The sequence below is a fragment of the Canis lupus genome, chromosome 4 (assembly GCF_048164855.1).
Source record: "Canis lupus baileyi chromosome 4, mCanLup2.hap1, whole genome shotgun sequence".
NCBI classification, from domain to species: Eukaryota; Metazoa; Chordata; class Mammalia; order Carnivora; family Canidae; genus Canis; species Canis lupus.
The window spans coordinates 40220675-40232870 of NC_132841.1; the positions used below are offsets into that span (position 1 = coordinate 40220675).

Below are 12196 nucleotides of genomic sequence, written 5' to 3' on the forward strand. Positions count from 1 at the left end.
ACAATTCCAATGCTGCCCAAATGTCTGCAGTGGGCTTGTAGGCGTTTCATATGCGTGAATTCAGTCCCAGGTTGGCCTCTATGAGAGGTGTGAATAACAAGCAGTTATCCCATCAGGGAGAACACTCACTCGACATCCCGGGGAAACATATTAACCCAGGCCAACAGGCTTTCAGTTCCCCTTTATCCATGCCCTAGAGAGTTTTTATATTCACTTGATCCCTTTCTTTTTCCTAAGCACTGACTTTGCTCAAGAACCTGCTATGACTCCCCACTGCCTGACATGACATAAAAATGTGCAGACTCCAAGCCAGGCTCACAAACTCGGCCCACCTCACTTGCCTGCTGTTATTACCCACCCTCTTTACTGACACCACTATCCCTGCCTCCCAATCTGTCATCAGGCTGCAGAGCCCCTCAGCTACAATGCCATCTCTTCCCCTCCACTGATCAACCCTGGCTCATCTCCCAAGTAAGTGTCCCTCCTCCAGAAAGTCCCCTAATTCACTCCCCACTTGTGCATGTGTGACCATCTCCTTCCTCTCTGATCAAGCAGTATCACCAACGTGGCCTCCACTCCTCTCCCACCTGTGTGAACAGATCCCACCTTCCCAACAAGACTCTGCTTCTTGTGAGCAGGGCTCAATTCCACCCGCCTGGGCTGGCACTCCAGTCTTGTCTGAGCTTCTCTAGCCTGGCTGCTAACCCAGCCTCACTGTCAGTCTGGCCACCCTTTCATAGAAACGGCTCACTGCTCACCCCCAGGGACATGATAAGGCACCTGTCTTTTCTCTGGTCTCAAGTGCCATCAAGTTGCCTCCTGCCAACAGGCCACGAACTAAGTCACGGATCCATTGTCCCCTTCTTAATTGAATAGGATGTGACTTACAATTTAAAAAGTGACATTTGATTAGCTGAAGGTCAACATTTTCCAAACACCAAGTCCGAGTGGAAAATATGAATCAAAGAAGCCTCTTGGCAGAGAGACTAAACACAAGAGCCAGCAGCTGCTCGCCTGCCCCCTGCCGGGCTGCACCCTGGCCCACCTCTACAGCCCAGCCTTGCAGGCTGCCACACCACAAATCAAACTTGGCTCCTCACCTCAAACCCATCCTTGCCGTGCTGAGGGGTCAAGGGCATGCTCTCATCATGCCCCAGATGCATTCTCCAGTTCACTGTGTGCTGACACATCACTCCTGCCCCTGCCTCTGGGCAGGACTGGCCCCCTTGACCTGGGATCCACCCAGCTCTGCTCATCACTAAGCTCTCGAGGGTGACACGGTAGGGAGGCCCTCCTCCAGCCCTGTGAAAAGTTTGATCAGAATCCCCAGAGTTCCCTGGATGTTCTTACTCAAAAAACTCTTGCTCATTTAATTGTCCATCTTCCCTGTTAGAATAGAAGCTCCATGACAGCACGTACCACAGTCTGTGGGGTTTAGCTTGATTCCCCAGCTCCAGCACAGTGTGTGGCACACAGCAGGTGCTCACAGATAACAGTTCATGAATGACTGAATAAAGGAGCAAACAAGGTGTGAGCAGGGATGGAGACCATCTCAGCAGAAGTGCTGGGGGGATCTTTTGACCCAGCTAAGCTGCCAGCAGAGAAGTGTGGGGGCATGCCAAAGGACATGTTCCCTGGATACAGACCAGGTATGGAGGCAGGTGACTGTGCTTCCTCTCCTGTCCCCACTGCCCTCCTGGAAACCAGCATCCCCATCCCTGCCCAGCAGTGTTTCCGGGTGTTCTGAGAAATACCACTCGGGGAGGGGGTGAGGGAAGAGGGTGACCTATAACTTTCCAGGTATTATACACACAGACAACATTTTTCTTTTTTTTTTTTTTTAAAGATTCATTTATTTATTTTAGAGAAAGAGAGAATATTCAAGCAGACTCCTGCTGAGCGTGGAGTTGGACATGGGGCCTCATGACCCCGTGAGATCAGGACCTGAGCAGAAACCAAAAGTCAGACATTTAAGTGACTGAGCCACCCAGGCACCCTTTTGTTTCTTAAATTGCTTTTGTAACAAATCACATATGGAATAACAACCACAAATGTGTATTCACTGGACTCTCTGAAGGGCTACATGACTGCTTCTAGAACTTTCACATTACTAGAAGTTCTCCAGTGCTCTCCCCACCTCACAACTGAGGAAACTGAATCAATCCCAGAAAGGTGCCGTGATTGGCTGTACTAAGCAGGGCCAGGGCACAAACCTGGACGTAGTGCTTGGGGTTCCACTCTTCTGACCACTCCAATGCCCCAGAGAGGGTGCATAAAATACAGAGTCCAGGGCCCTAATGCCTCATATCACAAAGTCCAGGTGGGGCCATGGAAATCTGCATTCGAACAGTAAACTGCCCTTAGCCAGCTGGGTAGACTGTGACCCCCTGGGCCTCAATTTTCCCATCCGTGAAATAGGCAACTCCTTCCCCACAGGGCTGCTATAAGGGACCAAGTGAGGGAAATGCTTGGAATGTGTTCAAAAGACAGCACAGAGTTACCTGGCAGGAAGTTCCACTGAGGAAGCAGCAGACCCAGGAGCCACTCACAAGTCACTGACCTTGCTGGGTCCGGCTCACTCACTGGACATTCCTACATACCACAGCTTCTGTGCAATATCTTTCCAGGCAACAAGTGCACATGGCAGACCAATTAAGCCCAGTGAGAGGGTAGATGCCAAGTCCATGTCCCCACACTTGGGAGCCCCAGACTGTGAGACCAGCTGGGACACTGATGGCTATCCCATAGGCCCGCAGCAAAGACATAAGCACATTTTCACACACACATGCTACACTTGCATACACACAGGCACTTTTCTGACCAACAGGGGTGGCCCTCCCCAGAGCTCCTCTCCCTTGGCCAAATCCACATACTCTCTCTTCTCCGGGCTGTTACTGCCAAGATGCTCTAGATTCCAAGGTTGCAGTTGTAACGTTGCCACCCACAGGGCCACAGATGGATGTGGTAGCCTGTACCAATGTTCAAATACCTATGCAAACTAAAAAATAATCCCAGCCACATGTACTGGGCACTTCCAATGGCAGGGTGTCATGGTGGGCAACCTACCATAATTATGTCATTGAAGTGCTCCTGTCCCCCAGGAAGAAGGTACTGCCACTATCTCCCTTGATGATGTGGGTAAGGTGCTAGGAAATCAGAGAGCCTGCAAGTAGCAGAGCTGTCATTCAAATGCAGCTGGGATTCAAACTCTGATCATTTATTATTCGACATATTTTTTTAGTGAGTGTGCCCAGTACTGTCCTAGGCCTGGGGGACCCAGCAGTTACCAAGGCAGAACAAGGCACTGGCAGTCTGGTGGGAGACTCAGAGCCAAGTCTCCTTGGCTCCTTCCAAGGGAGAGCTCCCTGCCTGAATCTGTGGTGTCCACGGATGGCATGCAGCCCACAGGAAGACCCTGTGAGGTGGTAGGATGACTTTGGCCAGCAGAAACCAGGTCCTGCAAGCTAATCTGCCGACACAGGGTACCTGGGCAGGATGCACCAGCGTTTTGAAACATTAAAAGCTACCTCTGGGCCTCGCTCTCTTCCTCTCTACTCCTTTCCCATGGAGTGTTCTTAATGGGAACTTTCAGCATTGAGCTCAAAGTGGAGGCAGGAGAAATGCAAAACTGGCCCCCTCCAGCAAAGAGGACAATGCACCTGATTCTTTGGCAATTTTCTTTTAGCAGGAATAGACTCAATTATAATAGTCTCTCCTTGGGATTTCCAGACACAGGTGGATCTCTCTAAGAACCTTTCCAGACCATCTCTTAAAGAAGATCTTAGACAAATCTCCTATTTAGGGATGGGATCATTAGCCACTGACATGTAGAATGCTTAGCATGTTTCAGGGCACACATATGAACAACCTATTATTCTCATTTTGCAAATGAGGAAAGGGGGAAACAGAGAGGTTTGGGAACTTGCCCAAAGTCACAGTGGAACATTTGAGCCCTAATTTGAACATTAGGTGGTCCTTCTCAGGAACCTGGACTCCTAACCTCTGTTAGGTCAAATCAATTTGGCTTCTTTGCAAGAGTGTCCTCCCATTTCAGAGAGGTTGGCAGGATGCCTGAAGCCCCTTATCTGACTCACCTCCCTGCCCAGGCTCTGGGCTCTGACCCCAGCCCGTGTACCTCCCCACGCATTTATGTCCCAGGGCCCTGCCCAATCCAGCTTCTGCTTGCAGTCTGTTTCCTTAGATTGCCCTGCACCCAGAAGCTGGCCTATTAAGAACTAGGATGCAGGACTCATCAATGAAGGGGAGGCAGCTGGGGACCAGGCAACAGGAAGTGGAGAGCATGTGGCCACTCCTTAGTGATAGCTACGTCTGCCACCTGGCCAGGGAGTCCATTTTTCTAGAGGCAATGGTAAGTGATTTTCATGTGAAATCTCCTAACTTGAAAGTGCTGGCATTTAACTCAATTTAAAAGAATGTGAGGATGAAATAATATCTGTGATGGGACAGGATTCAACCCCCCCGTGCTGCCAGATAAGCCTGTCAGGAAGTTTCATAAATAAGGGAAGGAAAGTACAAGGGGCCATGATGCTGAAAGGGGACCTATGCACCAGGAGCTGTGGGAGGTTTCCTCCTTGACTTTACCCAGCAGCCCTGGGGATGGGGTGGGGGGATGGTCAGGATTCATGTCCCCATCTGTAGACCAGAAAGCAGACTCAGAGAGATGAAGTAAGCTGCCCAAGGACACACTCAGTGCAGGTGCATGCACCAGGATCAAAAGCCCAGAAGTCCCAGGTGCAGCATGCAACAGCAGCTCTAGAACAGGCTGCATCCTGGGTGGCTGGCTCGTCGTGCTTCAGTGAGTGCGGGGCAGGTGGCGGTCCAAGTGGGGTGACGTGCCTGTGTGGCCCCACTGCAAGAGCCCTGACCCAGGGCGGGGCGGAGGTGGGTGGGAGAACCTTCTCAAAGCTCCTTTGACTCAGGCTTAACTCAGCTCTGACGAACCACCTGGCTTTGAGTGTGACCCAGTTTTACAACTTGGGCAACCAGAGCTGAGTTGGGGAAAGTCAGGCAGGTCTGAGAGCGAAACCAGCCCCCTGTCACCCGGCTTGCGGGGTGAACTTGGACGGAGCCCCTCAGATTTCAGAACCTCAGGTGCCCCCAACTCCAAAAACAGGGGCTGGCTCCATCCTCTTGAGGCATATTGGTTTTTAATCAGCCCAGAACCTTAACACACACCAATATTGGGGCAAATCACTTCCCTTCAGTTGCCTCCACCTGCAAAATGGGGAAGTAAAAGCCCCCCACTGCATGGGTCTGTTGTGAGAAATGAATAGGATGACTTATTTACAGTGTGTAGCACTGGGCCCAATGCCCAGGAGACACTCAGGACACATTTACTTCTATAATCACCCCCACCCCCAACTGTCTAACATCTGAAACATCTCACTTCCCTCCTTCCAGAAATATCTGACTGCAGAGAACAAGTCAGGTCTAGTTCTCTGTACCAGGGACACAGAGGGGTTGAAACCCCCAGCTGCACCGTTGGCAAGGATCTGAGTACCTAACTAGCACTCACCAAGATGCAAACGCCTCCCCCAGCAAACTAGACGGGGATGGGAGTCAAGTCCAGGAAAGCTGTGCTCCAAGTCCCTTTCCAACTGTGTGAATCCTCTGAACCTCAGCGTCCTCATCTACAGAGAAAACAATCATCTCCAGATCACACTTCATCTCCTAAGGGCTTTCTAAACTCTTGAATCCCTCAGGACACTCCTGATCATGGACAATTAAGTTATTTCAGATGTGTGATGCTCAACTTCAGGATTACATTTGAATTACAACCGTGAAGCCTTCCTCAGGGCTTTTCCCAGCCTACCTAATCCTAAGAATCACTGAGGAAAAAAAAAAAAAAAAGAATCACTGAGGATACTCTGAAAATGTAGAATCTGGGACCTGACAAGGCCTTGGGGCTGTGGAGTGGGGGGTGGTATGCAGGGCCCTGGTGATTAGGGAAACCCACCCATTCTAGATTGAACAGAAAGGCTCAACTGAAACTGAAAATTGAGCAAGCTGAGCTTCCAAGGTCAGGTATCTAACAGAAAGCATTACTTTCTGGGGTCATAAAGCCTTGAGTTTAGGGGCTGGTTCTGTTATGTTGCTAGCTATGTGACTTTGGGCCAAGCCCTCAATCGCTCTGAGCCTATCTGTTCAAAATGGGAACAATTAGGGCTAACCCCTAGGCTGCGGTTGAGTGTGGAATGTCAAATGTCCTCTCCTTCCCAACTTCCCAACCTCTGTGGCAGCTACCGTGCCATTCCAAGCAAGGGAAGCCAGTGAGGATAGGAGAGGGGGGGTTACCCGGTGGCACACCGTTTGGACAGGCAGCCAGCCACCCATTCCCACTTTGGGCAGGCCCAAGTAATGTCTGATTTCCCAATTCCTCAAGACAAAGTCAGTAGGAAACATTTTCCATTCTCACTGCTAGAGAAATAAATCCTTTCAGACGTACCCTTAGGAGAAAACTAGACACATTTCCAAACACAGAGATCTGGTAACAAAGCATCCAATCTCGGTGAAGTTGGAGCTCTCTGCCAGGTGCCAGGCGGGTGGGGAATCTCACCTTTTTGGGGTTGGCCCCTTCCAACCTGCCCCTCTCCTTCCTTCATTTGATAAATATTCTCTGAGCACCATCCTGTGTGCAGGCTTGTGGCGTCAGCACCAAGGACCAGGCAATGAGCAAATAGATTTGGTCCCTGCTCTCAAGAGTTTAGACTCCATCGACAAGGAACGTTAAATGACAAAATACACTAAATGATCCGAAGGACGTGTCCAGGGGTGATATAAAGGTTTGGCCAAGCAAGGGGTAGGGAACGACCCAAATCAGACTAAAGAGGCAGTCTGAGAGGATCTTTTTGGAGGAAGGGTTCCAGATGGCCATGCTAATCCAGTTAGTTCCTCCTCTACAAACTCTTTGCCACCCCCATCTACTTTTCCTGCCTTCGCAGTACTCACCACAATAAAAAATAACTTTTTATGCCACTGCTTGTTCACCATTGCCCATATTTGTTCCCCACTAGCCTGGAAGCATCACGAAGGTAAAGACAAGGTTTAGCGCTGCCTTCAGCCCAGGGCCTGATCCTGGAGACCCGGGATCGAATCCCACGTCAGGCTTCCGGTGCATGAAGCCTGCTTCTCCCTCTGCCTGTGTCTCTGCCTCTCTCTCTCTCTCTCTGTGTGACTATCATAAAAAAAAAAAAAAAAAAAAAAAAAAAACAGCATGCAGCAAAGCAGTTTCCCAGGTTCCAGAAGCAACTGATGCTGTCCCCAAACAAATTAATTTCACCCACTGGGCCAGTGAGTGGGTGACAAGTTCCCAAACAGGCCCAGGGCTGCCTTCTGATTTCCAGGCTCCTCAGAGCAGCCCAGGGAGGCCAGCATTCCTGTGCAAACATAGCCACATGCACCGGGCAGGTGATGGGTGCCAGGGACAGGACGGAGGGCAGCATGAATACACTATCTTGGTCCAGACCAGCTGCATCTACAGAAGGAAGCCTTCTCCAACCAAAGACAGCAGCCAGGGATGGTGGAAGGGGCACTGGAATCTGCCGTATGGCCCCCAGAGTGGGAGTGAAGGGGTTGGGGTGGGTGGGTAGAGAGGGTCAGGTCCTGCCCTGGGCCTCAGTTTCCCTATTGGCTAAGTGACACATTAATCCCTCCCTCATAGGTCAAGATGCAAACATGCTATGAGGTAAAACGGTGAATCTCATCCACCTCTCCCTGCACCAAGTTTTGGATTTGTACATATTGTGTGCTAGTTGTCTCTGAAGCCAGCATTTCCCAAAGTGTGGCACCTGGGCCACCAGTATGACCTGGGGTGATTTCAGGTAAGATGGGGACCTGGTAGCTAAATGGCATTAGGCTTCACACATTCCTGCTGAGTTCTCACTTGGACATTCTGAGAACATCAAAGAAGTCTCAGGCAGTGCTATTCCTTTTTTTTTTTTAAGATTTTATTTATTATTTATTTATTTGTTCATGAGAAACACACATAGAGAGAGAGGCACAGGCAGAGGGAGAAGCAGGCTCTATGCAGGGAGCCCGACGTGGGACTCGATCCCGGGACCCCAGGATCATGCCCTGGGCTGAAGGCGGTGCTAAACTGCTGAGCCACCCGGGCTGCCCTCAGGCAGTGCTATTCCGTGGTCAACCTCTCATCTTTCTGGCTGTGGCCAATGTCTTTTTTTTTTTTTTTTTAAACAGACTCAACAACTTTGGCAGGCACCAGCTAGCTGGAATGGAACAGCCCTGCAATTATTGGTAGCTATTTATGGCAGGGGACACTGCTTCGCCATTTTCAAAGATGTTCTCAAGCTAGCTTTTCTAAATAAAAATATGGTTTAAAAATTGAATACTTTAGAGAAAAATTATTAATATTATATGTTGTTTAGGAGTATGCCCCCAACTTATGGAGCTGATACCAGAATGGTGGAAGGCTGAGAAGTAATGAGAGGAGTTACCACCTCTGATAGTGACAGGCACATCTTACCCCATCCTTTTCTCTTCTTCCTGGCACATGGCCTGCCTGGGTCTCCTGGCCACTCCTGCAGCTGGGTGGGAGCATGTCCCTTGGTCAAGACGGAAGTGATGGTGCTGTATCCACATCTTCCACTTAGCCTTCCACATCTCCCCTTGTCTCCCCACTGCCAGGCCTGAGAGAAGATCCAACACAGCCTCAGGGAGGACAGAGCCACAAGATGGAAGGAACCTGGGTTTCTGGGTACTTGTGAAGGGCAGAGCATCCCCAGCCATTTTGGGACTTTATGTGAATGAGAAATGAACTTCCATTGCATTAAATCACTGCAGTTTTCAGGTTTATAGAAATTAGCTGACTTAGGCTAATATAAAGGAGGCATCTCTAGTCCAATTTTCTGCCAACCTGGAAATCTTCTATGATAGTCTGGATTTCCTGGTGCTTTTTTTCTGTAACAAATAATTACTGAGTACCTAACAGATGCCAGGCAGTCTTAAGGGCTTCATAGAGACAAACTCAATTAACCCTCATGACAATCTTGGGAGCCAGGCACTACTGATTCTTTGGCTTGTCTTGCGATGAGGCAAATGAGGCTCAGAGGTGTGAAGCATCCTGCCCAAAGTCAAATATTTAGGAAGTAGTGCAGCTGAATCTTGAACTGGACTGTTGGAGATGGACAAAGCCCTTCCTCTGCCACAATGCCATGTGCCTCTGCTAAGCACATCACCCAGGGATTGCCATGCCCTCTGTGCCAGTCCCTGGGCTGGGTCCTGCAGAAGAGAGCACAAGTGTGACACTGCCATAGCCTGGAGTCCTTTGAGCTGAATAGGAAGGGAGGAAGGGAGGAAGGGAGCAAGGGAGCAAGGGAGGCATGTAGCACAGAGACAGATGGAGAGAGGAGGAGCTGGCACAGTCAGGGAGGGCATTGCCACTCAGGAAGAACAGGAAAGACTTCATGGTGGTGCCTATGGGTGGCTGAGCAGGGCGGGTGAGATTTCAGCTGGTGGAGACCAACAGGGAGATGTTCTCACCCAAGCCAATAGCCACCTCCTGGGTCCACAGGAATTGGCTCAGGACAGGCCCACCATCCTGTCTCCTGTCGGGGGCGTAAAATACTGTGGGACAAATCTTTAAACCACCCCCCTGCACTGGATGAAATACTCCTAGTCCTTTCAAGGTTTCTCTTACAGGCCTCACTCTCCAACAGGCCTTGTTCTCAGCTCATCTTTCAAAGAGCCCAGGGAGTAAGGGAAAGAGTGGGGATGATGGTGTCAGACCACCCAAACCATGACGATACCTCCTACCCCCTCCCATGAGATAGGTGGTTCCTACTGCAATGCCCCTCCCTACAGGACAACTTCGCCATGAAGAAGGTAGGGAGAAAGACAGCTGATGGGGGGGGGGGGCAGTACAGGGGCAGCCTGGCAATGCTGCCTGAGCCAGCAGAAGGTGAAGGCCACCAGTGATGTCATGCAGTACCCCCGAAAATAGGCACCAAGAAAGCATTCCACCCACAGCCCCGTCTAGTCATGAGAAAACATCAGACAAATCCAAACTGGAGGACATTCCTGAAGACACTGGACAGTGTTCCCCAGGCCTGCCATGGTCATGAAAAGCAAGGACTGTGGAACTGTCCTCAACCACAGGAGACAGGGGAGGTATGAGCACTGGATGTGGTGCAGGAGCTTGGATTGAATCCTGGAGCAGTAAAAGGACCGGAGTGGAAAACAGGTGAAATCCACATAAAGTCCAGATTCAGTTAATAATAATGTACCAATATCAGTTTTTTAGCTGTGACAGGGACAGTAATGTTTTGTGTGAACCGTGGGGAAAGCCGGATGAGGGTATCTATATTATCTTTACCACTTTTCTGTAAATCTAAATTATTCCCTCCCCCCAAAAAGTGTATTTAATTAAAAAGAGTGAGAGAGAGAGAAAGAGAAACAAATGCCAGAAATAAAACAAGTCTCATGAGTTTGGGGGTTAGGGAGGGGAGGATTTATATTTGGCCCAGTGCATACATCCCCCAGCTTCTAAAACTGAGCCTGGCACACTATAGGGTCCCAATAGATATATTCAATGACCAACTGGCTCCACCACTACAGCCCATTCCTGCCTGCTGCCAGGGGCTCCAAAGACCAGCTCCAGCTGCTCCCTGGTGGAATGGCTGCACCCCTCTGCTTGGCTCCACAGCAGGGGCTCACTAGCCATAATCTCCTGCCCCACAGATGTGTATGGTGACAGGAAACTATCATCCAGGCCCGGCCTCCTCTACAGTGACCCAGAATCCCTCCAAGGCTTTCAGAAAGACAAACTGTAAACACAACTAACTAGATGGCAGGTAACATTGGCCGTAGCAACTCCTGGCTAGACATGTCTCCAAAGGCAAGGGAAACAAAGGCAAAAAATGAACAAGTGAGACCTCATCAAGATAAAAAGCTTTTGCACAGCAAAGGAGACAGTCAACAAAACTAAAAAGACAATCTACAGAATGGGAGAAGATATCTGCAAATGAAACATCAGATAAAGGGCTAGTATCCAAATCTAGAAAGAGCTTATCAAACTCAACACCCAAAGAACAAATAATCCAATCAAGAAACAGGCAGAAGACCTGAACAGACATTTCTCCAAAGAAGACATACAAATGGCCAGCAAACACATGAAAAAATGTTCAACATCACTCAGCATCAGAGAAATATAAATCAAAACTACAATGAGATACCACCTCACAGCAGTCAGAATGGCTAAAATTAACTCAGGAAACAACAGGTGTTGGTGAGGATGCAGAGAAGGGGAACCCTCTTACACTGTTGGTAGAAATGCAAGCTGGTACAGCCACTCTGGAAAATAGTATGGAGGTTCCTCAAAAAGTTAAAAATAGAGTTAACCTACCACCCAGCAATTGCACTACTAGGTATCTACCCCAAAGATACAAACGTTGGGATCCAAAAGGAGATTTGCACCCCAATGTTTATAGCAGCAATGTCCACAATAGCCAAACAATGGAAAGAGCCCAAGTGTCCACCAACAGATGAATGGATAAAGAAGAGGTGGTATATATATCTACATACACATACACACACACACACACAACAGAATACTACTCAGCCATCAAAAAAAATGAAATCTTGCCATTTGCAACAATGTGGATGGCACTGGAGGGTATTATGCTAAGTGAAATAAGTCAATCAGAGAAAGTCAATTATCATATGATTTCACTCATGTGGAATTTAAGAAACAAAACAGAAGAGCACTGGGGAAGGAAGGGGGGAAAAAGCAGGACAAAATCAGAGAGGGAGATAAACCATAAGAGACTCAATCAGAAAAAACCAACTGAGGGTCGCTGGAGGGGAAGAGGGTAGGGGATGAGGTCACTGGGTGATGGGCATCGAGGACAGCACATGATGTAATGAGCACTGGGTGTTATAGAAGACTGATGAATCACTGAACTCTACCTCTGAAACTAATAATATATATGTTAATTAATTTTTTAAAAAAGAAAAGATGGCAGATAACATCAGGCATGTCCGTGGAGTGGCCCACCAAAATTCAAGGTGACAACACGTACCTCCAGGGCACAAGAGTGTGGTTAAGAAAGTCAGCTCTGGGGGACGCCTGGGTGGCTCAGCGGTTTAGCACCTGCCTTTGGCCCAGGGCGTGATCCTGGAGTCCCGGGATCGAGTCCTGTGTCGGGCTCCCAGTCCTGTG

The 12196-nt window shown here is 49.2% G+C and overlaps 1 protein-coding gene and 2 long non-coding RNA genes across 7 annotated transcripts in view; 1 reads left to right on the forward strand and 2 right to left on the reverse strand.

Annotated features, from left to right (window-relative positions):
• Window positions 1-12196, reverse strand: part of ERGIC1 (endoplasmic reticulum-golgi intermediate compartment 1) — a 105199-nt gene that overhangs the window by 83880 nt on the left and 9123 nt on the right. Inside the window, exon 2 of one of the 5 annotated variants that reach the window (XM_072824128.1) lies at window positions 8504-8666. The exons of the other annotated variants lie outside the window; for them this stretch is intronic. Within the exon in view, the coding sequence (XP_072680229.1) occupies window positions 8504-8666 (163 nt within the window). The remainder of the gene's footprint in view (window positions 1-8503; window positions 8667-12196) is intronic. 5 annotated transcript variants of the gene reach the window in all.
• Window positions 1552-5874, forward strand: LOC140632265 (uncharacterized). Its single transcript, XR_012029776.1, has 3 exons — window positions 1552-1649; window positions 4189-4369; window positions 5422-5874. It is a non-coding gene; the product is annotated as an uncharacterized lncRNA (long non-coding RNA).
• Window positions 1822-8497, reverse strand: LOC140632266 (uncharacterized). Its single transcript, XR_012029777.1, has 2 exons — window positions 5537-8497; window positions 1822-1944 (listed from the first exon to the last, which is right to left on the reverse strand). It is a non-coding gene; the product is annotated as an uncharacterized lncRNA (long non-coding RNA).